General features: G+C 67.2%; 2 protein-coding genes across 5 annotated transcripts; one reads left to right on the top strand and one right to left on the bottom strand.

Moving 5' to 3' along the window:
• The first annotated feature begins 764 nt into the window (after nucleotides 1-764).
• Nucleotides 765-18335, top strand: RBM10 (RNA binding motif protein 10). 3 transcript variants are annotated; one of them, XM_037888465.2, is made up of 24 exons: nucleotides 765-1086; nucleotides 4954-5062; nucleotides 5881-6064; nucleotides 6177-6362; nucleotides 6595-6664; nucleotides 8335-8408; nucleotides 9941-10027; nucleotides 10345-10405; nucleotides 10560-10733; nucleotides 11195-11355; nucleotides 11927-12024; nucleotides 12117-12204; nucleotides 12512-12680; nucleotides 13016-13179; nucleotides 13480-13624; nucleotides 13975-14066; nucleotides 14165-14332; nucleotides 14859-15008; nucleotides 15301-15366; nucleotides 16523-16708; nucleotides 16974-17048; nucleotides 17496-17599; nucleotides 17897-18026; nucleotides 18135-18335. In XM_037888465.2, exons 2-24 carry the CDS (start codon nucleotides 5046-5048, stop codon nucleotides 18258-18260), a joined length of 2775 nt encoding a protein of 924 aa, XP_037744393.1. In that variant the 5' UTR covers nucleotides 765-1086; nucleotides 4954-5045; the 3' UTR covers nucleotides 18261-18335. The 3 variants fall into 3 exon arrangements, with proteins under 3 accessions (XP_037744393.1, XP_037744394.1, XP_043390259.1); XM_037888466.2 differs by lacking the exon at nucleotides 765-1086 and adding an exon at nucleotides 1756-4246; XM_043534324.1 differs by lacking the exons at nucleotides 765-1086; nucleotides 4954-5062; nucleotides 5881-6064 and having other exon boundaries at nucleotides 6299-6362; nucleotides 9885-10027.
• A 1027-nt stretch (nucleotides 18336-19362) lies between these two features.
• LOC119564900 (nudix hydrolase 24, chloroplastic) lies at nucleotides 19363-24673 on the bottom strand. 2 transcript variants are annotated; one of them, XM_037888407.2, is made up of 8 exons: nucleotides 24212-24673; nucleotides 23258-23502; nucleotides 23032-23116; nucleotides 22603-22730; nucleotides 22147-22265; nucleotides 21787-21919; nucleotides 19750-19846; nucleotides 19363-19547 (listed from the first exon to the last, which is right to left on the bottom strand). In XM_037888407.2, the coding sequence occupies exons 1-8, from the start codon at nucleotides 24279-24281 to the stop codon at nucleotides 19501-19503; spliced, it is 924 nt and encodes a 307-aa protein (XP_037744335.1). In that variant the 5' UTR covers nucleotides 24282-24673; the 3' UTR covers nucleotides 19363-19500. The 2 variants fall into 2 exon arrangements, with proteins under 2 accessions (XP_037744335.1, XP_037744336.1); XM_037888408.2 differs by having other exon boundaries at nucleotides 23032-23095; nucleotides 24212-24671.
• Nucleotides 24674-24722: the final 49 nt, after the last annotated feature.

Here is a 24722-nt window from a genome sequence, read left to right as displayed (position 1 = left end):
AACCCCGCCCTGGGAGGGATCTCGCGCCGCCCACGCGCGCCACAAAGGGACCGGGACTGAAGTAGGCGGGCCGCGCGCGGGGTTAAATACTGGTCTTCGCGGGCTGTACCATATTGGCCCCCCTGGACTGTACCATTGCACCCTTCCCCCCCCCGGACAGTACCATATCTGTACCGGCCCCCTGGAGTGTACCATGTTGCCCCATTTCTGGACTGAACCATATCCATCCCCTCTACAGGGCTCCCGCAGCGCTACCATATTTCCCCTGGGCAATACTCGTGTCTCCCCCCCCGCGTGTTTTCCCAGGGCCCCTGCTCAGTGTCCGGCTCTTACCCGGGGGTGCAGTGAGGTGCCTGTCGCGTGTGGATGACGTTACCGAGGCGCTGGAGCCCCCCCGAAGAAGGGCTGCCCCCAGGATGACATCACAACTAGATCAGTGACGTCATCGGACGCCATTGCCGCACACCTTGACAGCTCGCTGTGATGACGTCACTGCCCAACGCACACTGATGACACAAACATAGTCGTGACGTTTTATGACGTCAGGACAGTGAGCCCTGAGTCACTTTTTTGGGTCATGACCTGGAGGCGGGACCAGTGGGAGGCTGCACCAATCGCTTGCGAGCAGAAACGGACTCTCTGCCAGTTTCACCAATCCCTTGCGAGCAGAGGCGGGCCCTGTGCCACTTCCACCAATCACCAATGATTATCGTAGGTCCTTATGCCCACCCACCATTCATCTGCCAGCAGAGGCGGGCCGTCTCACAGTCCAACCAATCCCCTGTCAGTGGAGGCGGGTCTTCAAGGGCGCTCCGGGCGGTGCCGCGAGCGCTTGTGGGAGCGACTGGATGCGGTCCCACCCATCCGGCGCGCGCGGAGCGGCAGGTTTCCTGGCCAATGGGATCGGGGCGCCCCGGCCAATGGGCGCGCGGGGTGGGGTGGGAGCCGGCGCGCGGGGGGCGTGGCCACGTTCTCCGCCGCCGGGAGTCGCCAGGACTCGGCCGCTGGCGCCGCCGCCATCTTGCGTGTCGGGCGCGCGCGCGCGCGAGGAGTGTCCTGCCCGGCCAGCGGCCTCCCGCGGCCCAGGTCAGCGCCGCCTCGGGGCCGGGGGGGAGCGCGGGGGGAGGGGCCGGTAGGGGCGGGGCTTGGCCTGGGGACCCTGTGGGGGGAGGGGTGCGTGGTCTGGAGGCCCGGGAGAGAGGGCTGGGCTGGGGGAGCCTGTGGGGGGCTTTGGGGGAGGAGCTTGTGGGGCGGGGGCGTGGCCTGGGGAGCTGGCGGAGAGGGGGGCTGGGCTGGGGGAGCCTGTGGGGGGCTTTGGGGGAGGAGCTTGTGGGGCGGGGGCGTGGCCTGGGGAGCTGGCGGAGAGGGGGTTGGGGGAGGGGGGCTGGGCTGGGGGAGCCTGTGGGGGGCTTTGGGGGAGGAGCTTGTGGGGCGGGGGCGTGGCCTGGGGGGCTGGCTGGGCTGGCGGCTGGGACAGCCCGTGGGGAGAGCCGTTGGGGAAGGAGGAGGAGGAGCATGTGGGTGGGGGGGGGTCTAGGGGAGGGGGGGAGGGAGGAACTGACAGGGAGGGGGAGTCTGGAGTGAGGGTTGGGCTTGAGTTGGGGGGGAGGGTCTGGGAATGGGGAGGGGTCCTGGCCTGGCGGTTTCGGGGGTGGGGAAGAGGCGAGGGGTTTGGGGGGAGCCCTGAAGAGGGAGAAGGCGACTGGTGGGTGAGGCCGGTGAGGGGAGCGACGAGGAGGTGCGGGCCCACCTTGGCGGGGGGGTGGCTGGCCAAGTGGGCAGCTGGACTTCGGATAAAAATACCCCAATCTGGTCACGATAGGGCCAGCAGAGGGTGGAGTCTAGACTGGGGTTGGGGGCTGGCTCCCTCCCTCCCATCGTGCCGGGCGCTGCGCAGACCCTGCCCAGGGTTGGGGGTCCCTTGCCGTGCTGGGCGCTGTACAGACAGCTCCTGCCTGCTAGCTAGGCAGGGGAAAGTCTGGGAAGGGCTGTGGAGGTGCCGAGAGGGTTGGCTTTTGGCTTGGTTGAGGTTATGTGGCAGGTCAGTGCAGAGCCGGGGTTTAGTCAGGCCTGGAGGGGGAGCAGAGACAGGTGCCTAGGAGAGGATGCTCCCTACACCGTGTTCCCTCCTCTCCGGCTCGCCCATATCCTGTCTCTGCCAGGGGCCAGTACCAGATGCTGCCGGGGAAAAGAGGCAAGGAATTGTGACGGGATGACTTGTCTCCTCTTAGCTCCCGTTCACGAGAGGTCGGCTTATGTGGGGGGCTTGCTTTGCAGTTTTGAAGCCTTGTTAGAATTGCCCCACCCTTGATTTTAATCCTGCCTCAGTGTCACCTTGTGGCAATGAGTTTCACAGGCTCCGCGTTTTGTCTCCGTGTGACCCCAGGCTGTTGGCTTCATCTCCCTGGGATTCACACATCGGCAGAAGGGCCTGGTGTCATGAAGCCCCAGGATGGGTGCTATGCCCCAGCTTTTAGACAGTGGGCTGGCACCCCCAGGGGTCCTGCTCTGGATATGGGTCGGTTTCAACCAGTCCAGACCTCTTCATTCCACTCCAGGCTCTTACACGATACATGTTTCTATCTCTGATCCAAGAGGAACGTGTTAACCCTTTCACCCCCCGCTGGGTAGCAGTGCAAAGTATGGAGAGAAACTGAGGCACGCATAGGCATCAAATTCCTGCTTTGTCACTCCTGGTTTGGTGGGATCTCCATTGTCCTCTGTCCCATGCTGGCTCAGACCTGGGAAGCCCTGGCAGCTTTATCCTCTCCCAGCTGCTGCAAGGTTCAACAGCTTGTTTGGCAAAGGAGGACCTGAGCCCCAGAGAGATGGATGATGTGGAGTTCAGAGGTGCTGCAGGCAGCCTCACCCACAGCACAACTGGGACCCCCCTTTGTGGGGGTACCTTGTCAGCGTGATCTCAGCGGCAAAGCGGGTCGGTGTTGCAGGCTTGGAGCCGAGGGGGAGAGAGACTCCCACTTCCCGTCCAGCTTCGTCCCTGGCAGCCTGCGCTCAGCTCCGGAAAGCGCGGCTCATTTGGTTGGAGGTGCGGCGAGCCTGCAGCAGTCCGAGTGGAGAATCGAACCGCAGAGTGCTTGGCAGGGTTCTGAGCCAGTTCCATAGGCTTCTGCCCTCTCGGTATTGGTTGTGACCATTTCACGGCGTCGGTGGAAGAGAGTTGATCTTGGGTAGACAGGCAGGCTTTGTGTCTTGCGACAGAGACTTCCAGCTGGGCTGTATATTGGCAAGCAGGGTGTAGAGAGCTGGGTACCCGGCGTGTGTGTGTGTGCATGCTGAGCAGAGGGGCTGTGTGTATGTGCCACACCATGGCCAGTGCAATGATGCCCGACCTTCTGGCTAGTTGCAGAGGGAAGTGGGCATCGTCTCAGGACTCATTGCAATAGAAATAATCAATAACAACTGTTAGCACATGGGGAGACCAGCCCCTGCATGTAGCTCAGGGCAAAGCAACCCAGACCCTGGAGGAATCAATCTGTGTGGGGGGATGTTTTGGGGTTGTGGGTGGAGCTTGGGTAGAGTCCCCCTGCTCCCCCCATCGGACTCCTCCTCTCGCTGCCTAAGAGCCCAGCAAGTTCGCAGGTGTCCAGTGAAGGTAGGATCCGTAGCCTGGGGGTGCTGAGTCTGCTACTTGCTGGGATGAATTAAATAAATCGCAGCCTATGCTGTGTGGGGCTGCGTGCATGCAAAGCTGGCTGGATCAAGGGGGGTGGGGAATGGGACCTAGGGTCTTTCCCCTCTTGGTGTTGCTGGGTCGGATCCAGCCCCAGGGCAGTGGGACTGGCTGGCTGCTACCCTTATGTTACCTGCTGCTAAGGGAAGAATTGTGTGTGTTACTCTGGGATTGCATGCATCGTGTACTCGTTAGGTTTGGGAAGCTGGTCAGTTGGCCACCTGTTGGAACACGATCTAATCTGGTTTGATAGTGCAGTGAGAAAGCCGGGATGTAGCTGGCGTCTTACCTCTTTGGTTGCATCTTGGTGCCATTTATTTATTTTTAGAACTTCATTTTGGTGTGTCACATTGTTTAAAGTTAAAATAACTCAGGAAACTCTGTACGGCGAAGCCTCGCAGAAACCAGAAAGTCTTACTCTGGTCTCTTCCTGTTGCTACTGCTGTGAGACATTAGTGCTCTGAACTATTTGCCTGGGATGTGACCAGTCTCCTGCATGGAACCAGGCTGAGGGATGAATTCTGAGCTGCTAAGGCTGGTGTTGGGGGAGTTCAGGTACCGTTCCTGCATTTTAATCCAGCCAGAGGCTTCTAGGAATACTTACTCCTAGGAGCCCGGTGTGCAGGCCGTTCCCGCAGAATGGGTTCCTGGGAAGGATCTAGGCCTCGGCGCGTGGACAGACAGCTGAGCCGGACCTCCCACAGCAGTGCCATGGCCAAAAGCACTAATAGGATCCTTAGCTCCTCAGTCCGGCTCCTGCCAGGGAGAAGAGGCCGGGGAGGGGAAGGGCCGTGCTGAGAGCCAAAGGGAAAGTGGGTGACAGAGCTGGGACTGGAGCATTGATTCCTGACTCCCACTCCCCCCATCTCTGACCCACTAGACCCCGCTCCCCTCCCAGAGCCGTGGAGAAAACCCAGGAGTCCAGGCTCCCAACCTCCGCACCAAAAAAAACAACAACCAACAACTAGACTCTTCCTTCACATGTGTATATGGGAGACCAGGATTGGCATGGCCATGAGCTCGGATTGAGGGGCAGTGGCAGGACTGGGCAAGCAGGGGGCTGCAGGTCGGGAGTGAGGGACGCTGGCAGGGCTGGTGGGGAGCCCCGGGCTGGGCTAGCAGGGGCTGTGTCAAGATCCTCGCTCAGCCCCTGATGCCATCTGTCTGGCACTACTTGGTTGATTTCATGGGTCTCGTTCCCCGCGCCCTGTGGACTGCCATGCTAACCCCCCCCCCCCCCCCCCGGCTCTCTCTGCCTCCAGGGCTTGTGGACACGGCTGGTGGCAGTGCTGTGTGGTGAGTGCCCACTGAAGAGCCTGGCCTGTTCCTAAGCACTGACCCGCTGCAGGAGGAAATGGAGTATGAACGGAGGTACCATCTCCCCACGCCAATGGGCCCGTGCGCCCCTGTATCGGGAGGGCTGGGGCTGCTGGGGGGGCGCTGTGCTGTGGGGCAGGAGGCTGGGCAGGCCAGGCACTGAGGGGCGCTGTGCTGTGGGGAGCAGGGCTGGGGACACTCTGCCCTGGCAGGCAGGGCTGGGCGTGGAGCAGGGCAGGGGCTCAGTAGGGGGTGCTCTGCCCTGGCAGCCAGCAGTGCTGAACCTACACCCCTCGTTCCCTCCAGATCGAGGGACGTGATCGTTCCCCTCTATTCGACATTGGTGAGGCCTCATCTGGAGTACTGTGTCCAGTTTTGGGCCCCCCACTACAAGAAGGATGTGGAGAAATTGGAGAGAGTCCAGCGAAGGGCAACAACAATGATTAGGGGACTGGAACACATGACTTATGAGGAGAGGCTGAGGGAACTGGGATTGTTTAGTCTGCGGAAGAGAAGAATGAGGGGGGATTTGATAGCTGCTTTCAACTACCTGAAACGGGGTTCCAAAGAGGATGGATCTAGACTGTTCTCAGTGGTAGCGGATGACAGAACAAGGAGTAATGGTCTCAAGTTGCAGTGGGGAGGTTTAGGTTGGATATTAGGAAAAACTTTTTCACCAGGAGGGTGGTGAAACACTGGAATGCGTTACTTAGGGAGGTGGTGGAATCTCCTTCCTTAGAAGTTTTTAAGGTCAGGCTTGACAAAGCCCTGGCTGGGATGATTTAATTGGGGATTGGTCCTGCTTTGAGCAGGGGGTTGGACTAGATGACCTCCTGAGGTGTCCCTTCCAACCCTGATATTCTATGATTCAGAGGTGGCCGTGGGGACCGGACGGGCCGATACGGCGCTGCTGACCGGTCCCAGGACGACAGCGTGGACGGGCGGACCCAGCGAGACCACGACTACCGGGACATGGATTACCGCTCGTACCCCCGCGACTTCAGCAGCCACGAGGCCGCTAACGAGTATGACTCATCCGAGGAGCAGAGCGCCGAGGTGGGCTCTGGACCCAGGGGCTGTAGTCTTGTGGGGCTGGGCGGGCCTCTCTGACGGGGAAGGGGATGGGACGCGAGTGCCGGGCTCCCCTGACCCCATCCTCTCTCGCCAGGATTCCTACGAGGCCTCCTCAGGGTCGGAGACTCAGCGCAAGCGGGACAGCCCCACTGAGCCCCTGGGCTACCCCGGCGACGGGGACTACCGCGACCAGGACTACCGGCCCGAGCCAGAGGAGGAGCAGAAGGCCAGCAGCATCGTCATGCTGAGGATGCTGCCCCAGTCCGCCTCCGAGAACGATGTAGGTCTGGGTGAGGTGGGGCTGGGAACCAGAATGCCTGGGTTCTTTTCCCCAGCTCTGGGAGGAGAGCGGGGTCTCGTGGTTGTGGGGAGGGAGGGTGCTGGGAGCTGCTTTTCCATGGATCAGTTGCATGATCTCACATGAGTGGCGCCTTCTACCTCAGTTTCCCCTTGTCCATACCCTGGAGGTGGACGGTGCTGACTGTGTCCCTTCTGTGTGTGCTCCCCCGCAGATCCGGGCCCAGCTGCAGGCGCATGGGATCCAGCCCCGCGAGGTGCGGCTGATGCGGAACAAAGCCTCAGGTGAGCTCCTGTTCACAGTTCTGCCTCCTGCCCCCCCTTTCTGGCTAGGAGCCCGCGGCGGTTCCCCCTGTGGTGCGCGCGGTCGGTGTGTCTCTCTCGCTGGCAGAAACTACTCAGGCCCTGGTGCAGCCGGCTTCCCAACCCGCACCAGGCTTTTGGCTGGTACCAGTCCCTTGCCCGTGGGTCCGTGCAGAGCAGGGCCGGTTTGGTCAGTCTGCACGCAGATCCTGCGCTCGCTGCTCTCTCTCCCTGTCCTTGGAGAGCGCGGAGAAATCCACAGCCAGGTGCGTGCCCCTCTCGCCCTCTCCTTGCTGGGCGTGAACCCTGGCCGGATTGGAGCTGTGCTACAGGCCGCAGCTGGGTTCTGCTGCGGCCTGCTTCTCCTCCCAGAGTGAGCCAGCACTAGGGAACGCCGGCACTGGGCCAGCCTTTCTGGGGAGCGCGTGGCCAGATGGGCTGGGCTGAACAGGTGAGTTGGCTGTTGTCTCGAAAGTATTTCCTTGGTGTGTGTTGCACACTCACTCACTCACTCACACACAGCCAGTGTTCTCTCTCCTTCCAAAGCAGGGTGTGTATATATTTATATTTTTTTCTCCGCATTAGTCCTGTGTTGTGCCAGGCCTCACAGGAGCGCTGTGGAGAGGAACCCTACTTTCCGGGGGCCCCTCCAGCCAGCTCAAGGCACAGCCCCCTGCAGAGATGTTTCCCAGCATGCACTGGCCCAGTGCTGGGAGCACTGCATGCTGGGATCCGGAGCCTCCGCGCTGGGCTGGGAGCCAATAATCCAGCCCAGGGGGTCTCGTCTGGGGGTTGGGCCCGCTGTGTTCATCCCACGTAGCTCAGCGGAGGTTGTGGGGGGGGCAGGGACCGATGATTACCCCCACTGGAGTCCTTACTCCCAGCCCCCTAGCTTGGGAACCCTCAGCCAGGCCGAGCTAAAGGCGAAGGGGATCTGTGCGACGGGACAGAGCAAAACCTGTGCTTGACTGGGAGACCTGGATGGGAGTGTGGGGGCTGGGCAGGGGGCGCTCTCCCCTGGCAGACAGGGCCGGGCACTGGGGAGCGCTGTGCTGCAGGCCGGGGGGCTCTCCCCTGGCAGTCAGGGCTGTGTTATGGGGTAGGGAGCTTTATAGGGGGTGCTCACTCTGGCACTTAGGGCTGGGCGCTGGGGGGCGCCCTGCTATGGGGCAGGAAGCTCTGCAGGGGGCACTCTGCCCTGGCAGACTGTGCTCACACCAGTACTCCAGCATGATGCTAGGGGTGCCTGTGACCAGAGCCGGGTCCTAGGACACTGAGCGGCAGGGCGGGGGGCTGGAGCCTGTTCTCCCTAGGGGAAAGCGATGCTCTGGGGAGGCAGCGTGAGCAAGTGGAAAGGAAGCTGGTCCAGCAGCCAGGACTCCTGGGTTCTCTCCTGGGCTTTGGGAGGGGAGTGGGGTCTAGTAGTTGGGGGGGGGGGCGCTGGGCGCCAGGACTCCGGGGCTCTATTATGCTAGCAGCCCCTTGGCTGCGTGGCTGGTGCTTCCCCTGCCCTTGCCCCCCACCCCGTGTCCAGGCCGGGTGCCCCCTCCGCGCCCCCGGCCCCGCCCCAGGGGGTGCAGCGAGAGGGTGCGTGATGTTGGCTGGATCTGTTGACTAACACACTGCGTCTGTATCTGAATGCTGTCCTCCAGGTCAGAGCCGCGGCTTCGCCTTCGTCGAGTTTAATCACTTGCAGGACGCTACCCGATGGATGGAAGCCAATCAGGTTGCTTTGCCGCACTTGACCCCCACAAGTACTGCTCCTGTTACTGCCTGACCCACACGCCTGGGCCTGCTCCAGCCCCTCAGGGAGAGCATCACCCCCCCACCCCCTTAAGGATTCACTAGTGCTTAGAGCCAGAGCATCTGGGTTCTCTCCCCGGCTCTGGGAGGGCAGTGGGGTCTAGTAGTTACAGCGGGGGGGCTGAGAGCCAGGACTCCTGGGTTCTCTTCCCAGCCCTGGGAGGGAGCGTGTTTAGAACATGGGAACCAGGAGCCGGGACTCCTGGGTTCTCTCCGTGTCTCCGACAAGTGTGTTCTGGTGGGTGGCTGGAAATGAGGACGCATGTGTTCTTTGCCTGGCTTTGGGCGGGGAGTGGGGGCTAGTGGTTAGAAGCAGGGGGGGCTGGGAGCCAGGACTCCTGGGTTCTCTCCGTGGCTCTGCAAGGGGAGTGTTGTGTAGTGGTTAGAGCAGCAGTGATGGGTGCCAGGACTCCTGGGTTCTGTGTCCCGCTCTGGAAGGCAGTGCGACATAGTGCATGGCAGAAGTGGATGTTGAGTGATGGCATCAGCCCCTTTTCGTGCCGCAGGGCCCAGACACTGGCACCTGGTCCCCCTCCCACCCTCCAGGGGCTCACTCCATCCCCAGTCTCCCACGGGGGGCCAGGCTGCGAGCTTTCCCATGGCAGTGCCAGCGCCAGGAGCTAGGGCAGAGAGGGCGCCCGGCATCAGCCTTCGTTAAGCCTGTGCCCACCGGACCCGGAGGAGGCCCCCCGGCAGAAGAGCGAGCACCTGTCAGACCAACCTCCAGGCCCCATAGCCCTGAGATCTTGGTCTCCCTGGCCAGCTGGTGGATTGGAATTGGCTTTCACAACGCCCCTCGACCTGCGCGGCTCCGTTCCTCTCCTAGCCGGACCGAGTGCGTGGCGGGCGTCCCCAGTGGGAGCCGCCACGCGTGGCCGAGACGCTGTGCTTTGCGGGGTGGGGCGCTGCACAGGAGGGGATCGAGGCAGCGTGGCGAGAGGCCGTCGGATCAGGCCCTGGCAGGGCCGTAGGCAGAGCAGATAGGCCGAGGGGGCGGGTGGGGCTGTGCCGAGGTGGTGGCCCAGAGGTTGCCGGAGGAGCCGCTGGCTAGCAGGGCACGCATCGGTGGTTCCCAGCGGTGTCAGGTGTTGTGCCGCGCGGGTGTCTTGGATCATGGCTGCCCTCTCTTTCTTTCTCTCTCTCTCTCTGTTTCTTTCTCTCTCTCTCTCTCTCTCTCTCTCTCTCTCTCATCCACTCCCTCCATCCTAGCAGCCGTTGGTAGCTCGGAGCCGGCCGTGCCGGCAGCCCCAAACGCTGGGCCGGCACAGGTTAGCTTTGCGGTAGCCACGTAGCCGAGACCCAAACCTCTCCGGGCCTGCGGCCCTTCCCTCCCTCCCTCCCCTCCCTCATCCGTTCAGCAGAAGGGTTTAAATCTCTCTCTCTCTCTCTGCTGAGGCAGTGACGGGTGCCCCCCGCCACCCGCCGGCGCTCACCACTCTGCCTTTCCCCCGGCAGCACTCCCTCAGCATCCTGGGCCAGAAAGTCTCCATGCACTACAGCGACCCCAAGCCCAAGATCAATGAGGACTGGCTCTGCAGCAAGGTACAGGAGTGGGGTTGTGATCCCAGGGTGATGGCCACTGAGCTAAGGGGCAGTGTGCTGCAGGGAGTGGGGCTGGGGCCCGGGCAGGGGGCGCTCTCCCTTGGCAGTCAGGGCCGGGCACTGGGGTGTGCTGTCCTGCGGGGTGGGGGGCTGGGCAGGGGGCACTCTCCCCTGGCAGTCAGGGCCGGGCACTGGGGGGCGCTGTGCTGTGGGGAGAGGGGCAGGGGACTGGGCAGGGGGCAGTCAGGGCCGAGCATGGCAGGGGCCTCAGCAGAGGGTTCTCTCCATTAAGAGTCTTTCGTTAATTCCTGTTGCAGTGTGGAGTGCAGAATTTCAAACGAAGGGAGAAATGCTTTAAATGTGGCGTACCCAAATCAGGTGAGCTAGAAATAGTGCTGGTTTTAGCCCTCCATCTGACCCTGCTGCAGGGAATGCCACGGGTTAACGCCCTGGCTGAGCTATTCCTCTCCCCCCCATCAGACCATGCAGCGGGGGGTCCCGCAGGTTAATACATACTTTCTGCCCCATCCAGAGGCCGAGCAGAAGCTGCCCCCAGGGAGCCGGCTAGACCAGCTGGTGGCGCTGTCGGGCCGGGAGCTGAGTCAGGGCCTGCTGCCCCTGCCGCAGCCCTACCAGGCCTCGGTGCTGTCAGCAACGCAGCCCCTGGCCCAGGCATCAGAGCCCTGCGCTGAGAACGCCAACGACAGTGAGTGGGGGGCGAGCTGTGGGGGGGTGGGGGATATGCCGTGGGGGGGAGCAGGGGGCAGGGAGTGGGGCGGGGGGAGCCCTCCGGTTGCCAGGAGCGGGTATCGGGTGACGGGGTAGGTGTGGGGGCAGTGGGACCGGTGCCCAGGTCGGTGGGGTGGAGTGGAGTGGATGGAGGGTACTTGGGAGGAATTGTTCGGGGCTCACCAATGCGGGGGGGGTTCTAAGTGGGGTGTCTGGCTGATGGGGTGCGGGCTGTAAGAGGGTGGGGCCTGGTGGGGGCTGGAGCCTGACTGGCAGTGGGTTGGTCCCAAGGGGGTGGGGCCTAACAGTTGGGTTGGCTCTAAGGGGGCAGAGCCTGGCTGCTGCTGGTGGGTGGGACCTTATGGGGCGCGGCCTGTTGGGCAGGGCCGCAGCGGGGGGGTGTCCAGTCCCTCCTCACGCTGCCCCCCCACCTCCCAGCCATCATCCTGCGGAACCTGAACCCGCACAGCACCCTGGAGTCGATCCTGGCGGCCCTGGCACCCTACGCGGTGCTCTCCGCCTCCAACGTCCGCGTCATCAAAGACAAGCAGACCCAGCTCAACCGCGGCTTCGCCTTCATCCAGCTGGCCACCATCGTGGTGAGCCGCCGGGGCCCCCGGGGCTCTGCCGGCCCTGGGAGGGGAGTGGGGTCTGCTGGTTAGAGCAGGGGGGGCTGAGGGCCAGGACTCCTGGGTTCTCTCCTCAGCTCTGGGAGGGGAGCGGGGTCTGCTGGTTAGAGCAGGGGGGGCTGAGGGCCAGGACTCCTGGGTTCTCTCCTCGGCTCTGGGAGGGGAGCGGGGTCTGCTGGTTAGAGCAGGGGGGGCTGGGGGCCAGGACTCCTGGGTTCTCTCCTCGGCTCTGGGAGGGGAGCGGGGTCTGCTGGTTAGAGCAGGGGGGGCTGGGGGCCAGGACTCCTGGGTTCTCTCCTCGGCTCTGGGAGGGGAGCGGGGTCTGCTGGTTAGAGCAGGGGGGGCTGGGGGCCAGGACTCCTGGGTTCTCTCCTCGGCTCTGGGAGGGGAGCGGGATTTGCTGGTTAGAGCAGGGGGGGCCGGAGGCCAGGACTCCTGGGTGCTCTCCCCGGCTCTGGGAGGGGAGCGGGGTGGGGCGGGGCTGTGTGGCTGGAGAGGCCTGGGCGGGTCTGGGCCCCTCTCACTCCATCTGCCCCCCCAGGAGGCGGCCCAGCTGCTGCAGATCCTGCAGGCCCTCCACCCCCCGCTGCACATTGACGGCAAGACCATCAACGTGGAATTTGCCAAGGGCTCCAAGCGGTGAGTGCAGGGGCGGGAGGGGTGGGGAGATGGGGGGCCCCCACCCAATCCCACATAGTGACAGGGCCCTTCCCTCTCCCCCACCCCCACAGGGACATGGGCTCCTCCGACAGCAACCGAATCAGCGCCGCCTCTGTCGCCAGCACTGCTATCGCTGCGGCCCAGTGGGCCATCTCCCAGGTAACCCCCCCTGCCCGGGGCCTCGTGAGTAACTCGCCTGGGGGGGCAGATCGGGGGTGTGTGTGGGGGTGTTAATCCCCTGGACCCCCTGCTGCAGGGGTGTGTGGCGGGGCGTTAATCCCTGGGACTTCCTGCTGCAGGGGTGTGGATGATGTGGCTCCAGCCTGGATGGGGCTGGCTGGCGGGACGCCCCCACGCCTGGCCCTGCGGGGGGGTGCTCTGCTGGCTGGGTCCCTGCCCCCACGGCAGACGAGGGGTGGGGGCTGGTGGTGCCCTCCGCTCCCCTCACCCTGCCCTCTGCCCCCAGGCATCACAGGGAAGTGAGGGGGCCTGGGCAGCCTCGGAGGAGCAGCCGGCCGACTACGCCTACTACCAGCAGGAGGAGGCCTACGGCGCGGAGCCGGCCCTCTACTCCCACACCTACATGAAGGGCTCCCCGGCACAGCCCGGCGCCAACGGGGAGGCCGCGGCCACAGGTGAGAGCGGGCGTGGGACATGGGGCCGGCCCCTGGCGCTACCCTCCCACTGCCTGGGGGCTGGGAGGGGGCAGGGGTTGGATCCCCTGTCGTGGTCAGGTTGACTTGTGGCAGCCTCTTACCCCGCCATGGGGTTCTGTGGGGTTCTCCCCCCCCTTTCACTTAGAAGCTTTGGAGTGTCTTGGGGTCCTGGCTCCCAGCCCCCCAGCTCTAACCACTAGCCCCCACTCCCCTCCTGGAGCCGGGGAGAGAACCCAGGAGTCCTGAATGGCTCCAGCCTGGGCTGTGGGTCTCTGGGGGCCTCCCCTCACCCTCACTCTCCCCTGCCCTCACAGGGGTGGAGCCGACCCTAGAGCCTGGTGTGCCGGGTGTCGACCCAGTGCCCGTCCTGCAGAGCTTCCCCCACGCCGCCCAGACCACCGCCGTGCCCGTCGTGTACCAGCCGCCTGGCGGGGCCGAGACCACAGGCACCACAGCGGGCACCGCTGCCACTGCCCAGGTAGGGCTGTCGGCCTGGCCTCGGGGCGGGGGTCTGCCCTCCCTGCTTGGGGGCTGGCCGGGGCTGTATGGAGGGCGGGGCTCTGCCCTCCCTGCTCAGGGGCTGTAGTGGGTGGCAGGAGGGGTCTTTCCTCCCTGCTTGGGGGCAGCGGGGTCTGTATGGGGGGGGTCTCTCCTCCCTGCTCTGGGTTGGGGGTTCTGCCCGGGGCTGTGAGGGGGTTTCTCCCCAGGGTGTCCCCACCCTGCTCTGGGTCGGGGGGCTCTCCTGGCGGCCTCCCCACTGCCTGCCGTCCTGCCGCAGAGCCAGCCCTACACCATCGTGTCCCCGGCCGTGCTGAAGCCGGAGACGCCGAGCCCAGCCCAGCCAAGCAGCACCGCTCTCCCCGTGCCCAGCACCGGCCTGCCCCTGCCCACCCCCGCGCCGCAGGAGCCCTACGGCCAGTACCGTGAGTGGGGGGCTGGGGGGTGCATCGGCGGGAGGGGCCTTGTTGGGGCTGAGTGGGACTGTGCTACACTGGGGGGTCTCTGGGGGTTGGAGGGCCATGCTTCATGGGGGCCAATGTGGTGGCTCCGGGGGGTGTGTGCGCCATAGTGGGGGGATGTGCGGGGCTCTGGGGGGGTGCCACATTGGGCAGGGGAGGGGGTTGGAGGGCTGTGGTGTGGGGAGGATGTGGGGGCTGTTGGGGAGGATGTGCTATGCCAGGAGGGGTAACTCTGCTTTGGGGGGGCTGTTGGGGGGCTGGGATATTGGCCCTCTCAGCCTGCCCCCAGCTGAGCCCTGCTCTGCACCCCCCAGCCGTCCCAGACGTATCCACCTACCAGTATGACGAAACCTCCGGCTATTACTACGACCCGCTGACCGGTCTCTATTACGACCCCAACTCCCAGGTGAGCTGGGGGGGTGCAGCCTGGGGGGGGAAGAGTGCGGACGGAGGGGGGGGCACAGCCTGCAGCACCTGACGCCCCCCATCTGTCCGGCCCCACAGTACTACTACAATGCACAGAGCCAGCAGTACCTGTACTGGGACGGCGAGCGCAGGACCTACGTGCCGGCCTCTGACCAGGGCGCCGACGCCCACAAGGAGGGCTCTGGGGGCAGCGGCAAGGAGGGCAAGGAGAAGAAGGAGAAACACAAGACCAAAACAGCTCAGCAGGTGGGTGCTGCCTGCCCCCCGGGAGCGCTGTGCCCTGGCCCCCTCGGTCGTCTGGGTAGGACAGGGCCTCTCCCGCGCTGCCTCTCCCCACCCGCTGCTCAGCAGAGGTTGTCCCTACCCCAGAGGGAGCTGCATGATCCCCTTTTCCATCCAGCCTGTTAAGCAGTTTGGCTCTAGATGCACAAGAGGTGTTGCTAGCCCAGCCTTCACTGGCAAGATGCAGCCACCTCTGGGGCAGGACAGCTGGGGAACAGCTGCATGTAACGCCACGTGGGGATAGCTCGTCCGGTGCTGAGATAGAGCCAGCTCTGGGGTGAGGTCACTGGGAACAGCCACACGTAACGCCGCGTGGGAATGGCTTGCTCGGCGCTGAGATGCAGCCAGCTCTGGGGTGGGGCAGCTGGGGACCAGCATCAGAAGCTTGGGACAGAAAGTGAAGGAGAATCCTGCAGCCTGTCTATGAGCTTCCCTCCCTGCCCCCCAACATGGGGTCAGTGCCCCACTGACAGCCCCCTGCCCCCCACAGATCGCCAAGGACATGGAGCGCTGGGCCCGCAGCCTCAACAAACAGAAGGAGAACTTCAAGAACAGCTTCCAGCCGATCAGCTCCCTGCGGGAGGACGAGCGGCGCGAGTCGGCCACGGCCGACGCCGGCTACGCCATCCTGGAGAAGAAGGTACGGCCAGCATGGGGGAAACCCCGGCCCTGCCAGGAGCCCCACAGCCCTTCCCATCCCCCCATGCCCACAGGTGCTGGTGCCGTGCCAGGCCCCCCGGCACTGAGCTGCCCAACCCTGCCTCCTCCTCGAAGAGCCGAGGCTCTAGGCTGGCTGGGCAGGCCCTTGCCCCCCCAACCCTGCCCTGCCCCTGACGCCCCCACAGGAAGCATGGGGTCCAACGGGGGAGGTGGGTGCGGGGTGAACCTGCCAGGGCCCCTGGCTGATTTCAACCGCTGTGCTTCTCCCCTAGGGGGCGCTGGCAGAGAGGCAGCACACGCCCATGGATCTGTCCAAGCTGGCCAGCGACGACAGGCTGGTAAGTGCCCAGTGCTGCAGGACGCCTGGGGCCCCTCCCGGCTCTGGGAGGGGAGTGGGGTCCGGTGGGTTAGAACGGGGCGGGCTGGGAGCCAGGACTCCCGGGTCCCCTCCCGGCTCTGGGAGGGGAGTGGGGTCCGGTGGGTTAGAACGGGGCGGGCTGGGAGCCAGGACTCCCGGGTCCCCTCACGGTTCTGGGAGGGGAGTGGGGTCCGGTGGGTTAGAACGGGGCGGGCTGGGAGCCAGGACTCCTGGGTTCTCTCCCCGGCTCTGGGAGGGCAGTGGGGTCCGGTGGGTTAGAGCAGGGGGGGCTGGGAGCCAGGACTCCCGGGTCCCCTCCCGGCCCTGGGAGGGGAGTGGGGTCCGGTGGGTTAGAACGGGGCGGGCTGGGAGCCAGGACTCCCGGGTCCCCTCCTGGCTCTGGGAGGGGAGTGGGGTCCGGTGGGTTAGAACGGGGCGGGCTGGGAGCCAGGACTCCTGGGTTCTCTCCCCGGCTCTGGGAGGGCAGTGGGGTCCGGTGGGTTAGAGCAGGGGGGGCTGGGAGCCAGGACTCCTGGGTCCCCTCCCGGCTCTGGGAGGGGAGTGGGGTCCGGTGGGTTAGAGCAGGGGCGGGCTGGGAGCCAGGACTCCTGGGTCCCCTCCCGGCTCTGGGAGGGGAGTGGGGTCCGGTGGGTTAGAGCAGGGGGGGCTGGGAGCCAGGACTCCCGGGTCCCCTCCCGGCTCTGGGAGGGGAGTGGGGTCCGGTGGGTTAGAACGGGGCGGGCTGGGAGCCAGGACTCCCGGGTCCCCTCCTGGCTCTGGGAGGGGAGTGGGGTCCGGTGGGTTAGAACGGGGCGGGCTGGGAGCCAGGACTCCTGGGTTCTCTCCCCGGCTCTGGGAGGGCAGTGGGGTCCGGTGGGTTAGAGCAGGGGGGGCTGGGAGCCAGGACTCCTGGGTCCCCTCCCGGCTCTGGGAGGGGAGTGGGGTCCGGTGGGTTAGAGCAGGGGCGGGCTGGGAGCCAGGACTCCCGGGTCCCCTCCTGGCTCTGGGAGGGGAGTGGGGTCCGGTGGGTTAGAGCAGGGGCGGGCTGGGAGGCAGGACTGGCTCGGGGAGGGCAGGGCGTGTCGGGGTGAGGGGCCCCCATGACCAGCCGGCCCCACGGCGCTGTTTCTCCGCAGAGCCCGCCGCGGGGGCTGGTGGCCGCGTACAGCGGGGAGAGCGACAGCGAGGAGGAGCCGGAGCGGGCGTCCGACCGGGAGGAGAAGCTCACGGACTGGCACAAGCTGGCCTGTCTGCTCTGCCGCCGGCAGTTCCCCAGCAAGGAGGCGCTGATCCGCCATCAGCAGCTGTCCGGGCTGCACAAGGTGTGGGGGGGGCGTCGCCGGGCCTGGCCCCTCCAGGGGGCGCCGGCTCCCGTCCAGCCTGGGGCAGGGACTGGCTGGCTCAGGGGAGCGGGGAATGGGGCACAGGACTCTTCCACTCTAGGGGGCGCTGGCTGCCATCCATCCCCAGGGTGGGGAATGGGGCCCAGGGCCTTTCCCCTAGGGGGGGCGCCAGCCCCGATTCAGCTTCTCCCCCCCCCCCGGGGGCGACGGGGGTTTCCCTACCTACCTTCTCCTTTCATTGCAGCAAAACCTGGAGATTCACCGCCGCGCCCACCTGTCGGAGCAGGAGCTGGAGGCGTTGGAGAAGAACGACATGGAGGTGGGCAGGGGGCTGGGCTGTGGGCCCCCAGGGCAGGGGGGCCGGCATGGTGGGGTATAGCCGGGGGCGCGGATGGGATAATGGGCGGGCCATGCTGCACCAGAACAGCGGGGAAGGAAGAATGCAGGGGGCTGGGGGGGGTGCTCTGACTCCAGGGTGGGGTTGGGGGGCACAGTGTGGGGGTGGGGTGGGGGGAGCACTTTGACTCCAGGGAGGGGTTGGGGGGTACAGTGGGGCTGGGGGCTGGGAGGCACGCTGACTCCAGGGAGGGGTTGGGGGGTACAGTGGGGTTGGGGGCTGGGAGGCACGCTGACTCCAGGGAGGGGTTGGGGGGTACAGTGGGGCTGGGGGCTGGGAGGCACGCTGACTCCAGGGAGGGGTTGGGGGGGCACAGTGGGGGGTGGGGCTGGGGGCTGGCCTTCGCTCTAACGGGCCCTCCCCCGGCAGATGAAGTACCGGGACCGCGCGGCTGAGCGCAGGGAGAAGTACGGCGTCCCCGAGCCCCCGGAGCCCAAGAAGAGGAAGTACTCCGCTGTGATGCCTGCCACTGTGTAAGCCCCGCCGCTGCCATGCTGCCCCGCCCACTCTGGGCGGAGCTCTGCCCTCCAGGAGCGCCCCTCCCCAGAGGTGGCTGCATCTGAGCGCTGGCCGAGCTGTCCCCATGCAGCGTTATGTGTGGTTGTTCTCCAGCTGCCCCGCCCCAGAGGTGGCTGCATCGCTGCAGTGCGCAAGTGGCCGTGTGTGGGGCTGTTCCCAGCTGCCCCACCCCAGAGGTGGCCGCGTCCCCGTCCCCTCATGGGCTGTCGGTATCAGGTGCGTCGGCCGTTGACCCTTTGCTCTCCCCGCAGAGACTTTGAGCAGCCGACGCGGGACGGGCTGGGCAGCGATAACATTGGGAGCCGCATGCTGCAGGCCATGGGCTGGAAGGAGGGCAGTGGCCTGGGCCGCAAGAAGCAAGGCATCGTGACCCCCATCGAGGTACCGGGCGCAGGGCGAGCAGGGAGCCCCGCGGCCCCTGGGGGGGCAGGGGTTGGGGGTGGTTCCGAGGGTCAGGTCCCTGATCTCACCAGGTCTCCCCCTCCCCAGGCGCAGACCCGAGTGCGCGGCTCCGGCCTGGGTGCCCGCGGCAGCTCCTACGGGGTCTCGGCCGCCGAGTCGTACCGCGAGACGCTGCACAAGACCATGCTGACCCGCTTCAACGAGGCTGAGTGAGGCCCCGCCCCCGGAGACTCCCCCTGCAGGGGGGACTATGAACTTTTTTTTAATTAAAGGAGAAAAATGACTGTGTGTCCCTGCGCCCCCTGCTGGAGGGGAGAGGCCCTGGGCCGTGCGTGTCTCCCTGCGCCCCCTGCTGGAGGGGAGAGGCCCTGTGCCGTGCGTGTCTCCCTGCGCCCCCCGCTGGAGGGGAGAGGCCCTGGGCCGTGCGTGTCTCCCTGCGCCCCCCGCTGGAGGGGAGAGGCCCTGTGCCGTGCGTGTCTCCCTGCGCCCCCTGCTGGAGGGGAGGGGCCCTGGGCCGTGCGTGTCTCCCTGCGCCCCCTGCTGGAGGGGAGAGGCCCTGTGCCGTGCATGTCTCCCTGCGCCCCCTGCTGGAGGGGAGGGGCCCTGGGCCATGCGTGTCTCCCTGCTGGAGGGGAGGGGCCCTGGGCCGTGCGTGTCTCCCTGCGCCCCCTGCTGGAGGGGACGGGCCCTGCGCCGTGCGTGTCTCCCTGCGCCCCCTGCTGGAGGGGAGGGGAGGGGCCCTGCGCCGTGCGTGTCTCCCTGCGCCCCCCGCTGGAGGGGAGGGGCCCTGCGCTGTGCGTGTCTCCCTGCGCCCCCTGCTGGAGGGGACGGGCCCTGCGCCGTGCGTGTCTCCCTGCGCCCCCCGCTGGAGGGGACGGGCCCTGCGCCGTGCGTGTCTCCCTGCGCCCCCTGCTGGAGGGGACGGGCCCTGCGCCGTGCGTGTCTCCCTGCGCCCCCCGCTGGAGGGGACGGGCCCTGCGCCGTGCGTGTCTCCCTGCGCCCCCTGCTGGAGGGGAGGGGCCCTGCGCTGTGCGTGTCTCCCTGCGCCCCCCGCTGGAGGGGACGGGCCCTGCGCCGTGCGTGTCTCCCTGCGCCCCCTGCTGGAGGGGAGGGGAGGGGCCCTGCGCTGTGCGTGTCTCCCTGCGCCCCCTGCTGGAGGGGAGGGGAGGGGCCCTGGGCTGTGCGTGTCTCCCTGCGCCCCCTGCTGGAGGGGACGGGCCCTGCGCCGTGCGTGTCTCCCTGCGCCCCCTGCTGGAGGGGAGGGGCCCTGCGGTGGGTGAGCTATGCCCCCCCAGAACCAGGCGCACCCAGCAGCTGCGGGGAGGCAGGCTTTATTCAGGCAGGTGCCGGGGGGCGTGGTGGAGAAGGGCTGGGCCCTGCGTCCTGGCGCCGTTGGCACTGGAGCGGTGGTCGCTGGGCGGGGGCGGCAGAAGCGGAGACGAGCGGCGATGTCTCACAGGGTCCGGTGCAGCCCCTCGACCAGCTCGGCGTAGTGGGGCTCTGGGGGAAGAACAGGGGGTGAGGCTGGTGGAAGCCCCTCATTCCCGACCTGCAGCCCCCTAGGCTCCCCCCAATACTGCCGGTGCCCCTCAGCCCCCTGCTTGCCCAGGCCTGGACTCCACCCCCCCACCCCGCAGGCCCTGCCGGTGCCCCTCCCTCCTGCTCCGCAGGAGGGAAGCCAAGCCCAGGGCTGTCCCCTCACCGTGGTGGGGCTGGATGTGGCCGTGCCGGATGAGGAAATCCAGGGCGACCAGCGCGCAGTTGGGTTTGAAGTCACCTGAGGCGATGGCGTTCTTCACCTGTGGGGGCGAGAGCAGCTGTGGGCGGGTGGCCTTCCACTGAGCGGCAGCCACCTCTGGGGTGGAGCAGCTGGGGAACAGCCACACACAACGGTGCCCGGGGCTCCCTAAGAAAGGTGATAAGCAACACAACCTCCCTGGGGGCGGGGCAGCGACAAGGCAGGAGCGGCAGCACTAACTGCCTGGGGGGTGCCCATGCCCCCCTCCCTGTAGCATGGTGTTTCCCAACACTCTGCCCCACAGCACGGCGTCCCCTAGCGCCTGGCCCTGACTGCCAGGGGAGAGAGCCCCTTGCCCAGCCCCACACTCTGCGCCGGCCCTGACTGCCGGGGAGAGCGCCCCCTGCCCAGCCCCCCCCAGCACCCGGCCCTGACTGCCAGGGGAGAGCGCCCCCTGCCCAGCCCCCCCCAGCGCCCGGCCCTGACTGCCAGGGGAGAGCGCCCCCTGCCCAGCCCCCCCCAGCGCCCGGCCCTGACTGCCGGGGAGAGCGCCCCCTGCCCAGCCCCCCCCAGCGCCCGGCCCTGACTGCCGGGGAGAGCGCCCCCTGCCCAGCCCCCCCCAGCGCCCGGCCCTGACTGCCGGGGAGAGCGCCCCCTGCCCAGCCCCCCCCAGCGCCCGGCCCTGACTGCCGGGGAGAGCGCCCCCTGCCCAGCCCCCCCCAGCGCCCGGCCCTGACTGCCAGGGGAGAGCGCCCCCTGCCCAGCCCCCCCCAGCGCCCGGCCCTGACTGCCAGGGGAGAGCGCCCCCTGCCCAGCCCCCCCCAGCGCCCGGCCCTGACTGCCAGGGGAGAGCGCCCCCTGCCCAGCCCCCCCCAGCGCCCGGCCCTGACTGCCAGGGGAGAGCGCCCCCTGCCCAGCCCCCCCCAGCGCCCGGCCCTGACTGCCAGGGAGAGCGCCCCCTGCCCAGCCCCCCCCAGCGCCCGGCCCTGACTGCCAGGGGAGAGCGCCCCCTGCCCAGCCCCCCCCAGCGCCCGGCCCTGACTGCCAGGGGAGAACGCCCCCTGCCCAGCCCCCCCAGCGCCCGGCCCTGACTGCCGGGGAGAGCGCCCCCTGCCCAGCCCCCCCAGCGCCCCCTGCCCAGCCCCCCCAGCGCCCGGCCCTGACTGCCAGGGGAGAGCGCCCCCTGCCCAGCCCCCCCAGCGCCTGGCCCTGACTGCCGGGGAGAGCGCCCCCTGCCCAGCCCCCGGCCCTGACTGCCGGGGAGAGCGCCCCCTGCCCAGCCCCCCCAGCACCCGGCCCTGACTGCCAGGGGGGAGAGAGCCCCTTGCCCAGCCCCACACTCTGCACCGGCCCTGACTGCCAGGGGGGAGAGCGCCCCCTGCCCAGCCCCCCCAGCACCCGGCCCTGACTGCCAGGGGAGAGCGCCCCCTGCCCAGCCCCACACTCTGCGCCGGCCCTGACTGCCAGGGGAGAGCGCCCCCTGCCCAGCCTCCCCAGCACCCGGCCCTGACTGCCGGGGAGAGCACCCCCTGCCCAGCCCCCCCAGCACCCGGCCCTGACTGCCGGGGAGAGCACCCCCTGCCCAGCCCCCCCAGCGCCCGGCCCTGACTGCCAGGGGGGAGAGAGCCCCTTGCCCAGCCCCACACTCTGCACCGGCCCTGACTGCCAGGGGAGAGCGCCCCTTGCCCAGCCCCCCCAGCACCCGGCCCTGACTGCCAGGGGGGAGAGAGCCCCTTGCCCAGCCCCATACTCTGCGCCGGCCCTGATTGCCAGGGGAGAGCGCCCCCTGCCCAGCCCCCCCAGCGCCCGGCCCTGACTGCCAGGGGAGAGCGCCCCCTGCCCAGCCCCCCCAGCGCCCGGCCCTGACTGCCAGGGGAGAGCGCCCCCTGCCCAGCCCCCCCAGCGCCCGGCCCTGACTGCCAGGGGAGAGCGCCCCCTGCCCAGCCCCCCCAGCGCCCGGCCCTGACTGCCAGGGGAGAGTGCCCCCTGCTCACCGCTCACCTCATCTAGGCCCCACAGGTAAAACTCCTGCATCTCCCCGTCTCCCACGTGGGGCTCGAAGTCTTCGGGCAGCTCCAGGTCGAAGACAAACTGGCACTCGGGGAAGATGCCCCGATGGTCCTCATAGGTGTAGCTGCGGGGGAGGGAAGGGGGTCAATAGGGGGGAGCGGTGCCCAATTGGACCCTGCCTGGTTCCCCCCCACTGCCCCCATGGAGCTGGGCTCAGCACCCTGCAGATGCAGTTTCCCCCTCTTGGCCACAGGGTGACGCTGACCTGGCAGATCCAGGAGCTGGGGTGGGTCAGAGAAGAGAGGAAGGGGGAGGGGCTAGAGGGGGTGTTACCCCCCCGCCCCGAGTTACCTGATGGTGCCCACGGGCCGGGCCTTGGCTGCCAGCGTGGGGGGGATGCAGGCCTCCTCCTGGCACTCCTTCACCAGCGTCTCCATCACCCCCAGCCCTGCCGTGATGCCCCCCGCCGCCTGCAGGACAGCAGGGAGTGAGGGTGGTGCCCTGCATGCGGGGTACTTCCCCCCCTGGGCCTCTCCAGCGTGGTACCTCCCCCAGGTCAGACCTATGCACCCCCCCACACACACACACACTGTACCCTGCCAGGGGCAGAACCAGAGGGTCCCGTCCCCCCCCCCACACACACACACACACTACCCCCACCAGGTCAGACCCATGGGTGCAGCCAGCTCTGTCAGAACCATCCCCCTGCTATGGGGGGGGCGGGAGATTCCTTGCCCCCTCCCCCGCCGCTGGAGCTCTGCCCCCTGCATCCAGGGCCGTGCCCCCCCACTGCGGTGCCCCCCTCACCAGGTTGTCCAGCCGGCCGGGGTAGGTGGGCTTGGTGGGGGCGCGGCGGCCCAGCCACATGCAGGGGCGGCCCCCGCGCCAGGTGTAGCCGTTCAGGTGGGTGCCGTAGCAGCGAACCCCCAGCAGCGCTGAGGAGGGGAGGGAGGGTCAGTCGAGGGCGTGGGATTTCCCCACCCTGGGGGAGTGGGAGCAACCCCAGTCCCCCAGCTCCTCCCCTCCCCACTCCACCCCCCCGCCCTCCTGTCTGTCCTGCCCACCCCATTCCACACTCCCACTCTACCCCCACTATGCCCCCCAGCTCCTCCCCTCCCCTCCCCACTCCACCCCCCTCCGTCTTGTCTGCCCTCCTCACCCCATTCCACACCCCCACTATCCCCCCCGCTGCGCCCCGCAGGCCTCCCCCCACCACTCCCACCCAGCAGGACTCACCGGTGGCCGCGCGCTCCATGCTGAACAGAGGCGGGTCGCAGAACCGGGGCATCACCTCATAGTGCTGCAAGGACAAGGGGGCCAGCTGAGAGAACCCAGGAGTCCTGGATCCCTGCCCCGCCCCGCCCCCAGGGCTCTAACCACTAGACATCCCTCCCCTCCCAGAGCCAGGATGGAACCCAGGAGTCCCTCCACTCCCCCCCAGGGGCTGGGCACCCGGCCTCACCTCGTCTCTCCATTCACGCAGGCAGGGGAAAGCCCCCAGGTCGCGCAGCTCCGTGAGCACCTGCCCCACGGCGGCCGTGCGCTGCCCGTGGGACGCCAGCTGCGGGTGGAGCTCAACGTGGCCGGGCCCGGGGCACACGGTGAACACAGCCGGGTAGCCCTGGAGCCGCTGGGCTACCGGGGCGGGCACGGAGCCCACGCGCTGCCCCGCCACCAGGAACGGCAGGCACTGGTCCCGGGACGAGCCTGGGGAGAGGGCCACGGTTAGACCCCCCCACGCAGACGCCCTGCAGCTCAGTGCCCCCCCTGGAGCCCCCTGCCCCCGCACAGCACCCCACTGAGCCCCCCAAATTCATCCTGCAGTTCAGTGCCCCCCAAGCTCCTCTATAGGACTGTGCCTCCCCCCACTTCTCCCACAGCATGGCGCCCCCACCTGCTCCCCGTGGCTAGAGCCCCCTGCCCCACTGAGCCCCCCCCACCTGTCCCTTTAATTAGCTCTGTGGTCCCCTCCCTCCACTAAATCCTGCCCCTTTAACAGTTAAAGGGGGTCACAAGTCTCCCAGCTCCCCGCCCTGCCCCTTTAAGTAGTGAAACACGTGAGTGAGTCCCAGCCATTCCCGCCGGCGAATTCCTTCCCCCCCCGCCCCTTTAATAACAACAGACCATTCGTTTCTGTCGGCTCAATTCTCTCCTCACAGCCGCACCTTTAAGAATTAAAGGGCAGTGTTATTTTTGTCGGCTCATTTTCCACCCCCTCTTTCCCCTTTAAGAAGTAAAGGCCCGTAGCCGGTATTGTTTGTCGGCTGACATTTTCCCCCTCGCTCACCTCCCCTTTAAGAATTAAAGGGGCGGCCGGGGCCTCATCTCGTGTCGGCCGATTGCAGCAGGCGCCGCTTTCAGGAGCCGGTTACCATGGCCACGCGCCCGCCCCTCCCCGCTAGGCCCCGTCCCGCACCGGGCTCGTGGAAATTGTTCATCCGCTTCAGCAGCTCCCGGACCCGCTCGGACCACGCGGGACCCGCCATGACACCCCCGGCCCCGCCTCCAGCCAATCACAGTCGAGCGGCTTCCGCCTCAGGCCCCGCCCCCTCGCCAATCAGGGGCCGAGCGGGTCCGTCCTCCCCGGACCAATCGCATCACGAGGCATGTTGTAAAACCCGCCCCCTCCCACCTCTCCGAACTGAGAGGCTTCCTCAAGCCACGCCCCTTAGTAGTTGCTGGCCAATCAGCTGGCAGGCTCCCTCCTGGCCACGCCCTCTCTCCACAGTTGGCCAATTGGGTGGCAGGATCCCTGCCTGGCTACGCCCTCTCTCCATAGCTGGCCAATGGGGTGGCAGGATCCCTGCCTGGCTACGCCCTCTCTCCACAGCTGGCCAATGGGGTGGCAGGATCCCGGGCCTGCCTCAGCCCCTCCCCTCCCCACCCCCACTCGGTGCCTGGGCAGCCAGACTCAGGAGTTTGGGGCC

The sequence above is a fragment of the Chelonia mydas genome, chromosome 23 (assembly GCF_015237465.2).
Source record: "Chelonia mydas isolate rCheMyd1 chromosome 23, rCheMyd1.pri.v2, whole genome shotgun sequence".
In the NCBI taxonomy this organism is placed as follows: domain Eukaryota; kingdom Metazoa; phylum Chordata; order Testudines; family Cheloniidae; genus Chelonia; species Chelonia mydas.
This window is presented reverse-complemented; position numbering and strand designations above follow the sequence as displayed.

What these genes read in the sequence shown, in the direction of transcription:
- RBM10 (XM_037888465.2), top strand. An exon ending in ATTACGACCCCAACTCCCAG is followed by an intron (nt 14,067 to 14,164) that starts GTGAGCTGGGGG and finishes CCGGCCCCACAG; the next exon opens with TACTACTACAATGCACAGAG. An exon ending in TGGCCAGCGACGACAGGCTG is followed by an intron (nt 15,367 to 16,522) that starts GTAAGTGCCCAG and finishes GTTTCTCCGCAG; the next exon opens with AGCCCGCCGCGGGGGCTGGT.
- LOC119564900 (XM_037888407.2), bottom strand. Translation starts at nt 24,281, where the DNA reads ATGGCGGGTCCCGCGTGGTCCGAGCGGGTCCGGGAGCTGCTGAAGCGG. An exon ending in GAACAATTTCCACGAGCCCG is followed by an intron (nt 23,503 to 24,211) that starts GTGCGGGACGGG and finishes CCCTCTCCCCAG; the next exon opens with GCTCGTCCCGGGACCAGTGC. An exon ending in CGGCCCGTGGGCACCATCAG is followed by an intron (nt 21,920 to 22,146) that starts GTAACTCGGGGC and finishes CCTCCCCCGCAG; the next exon opens with CTACACCTATGAGGACCATC.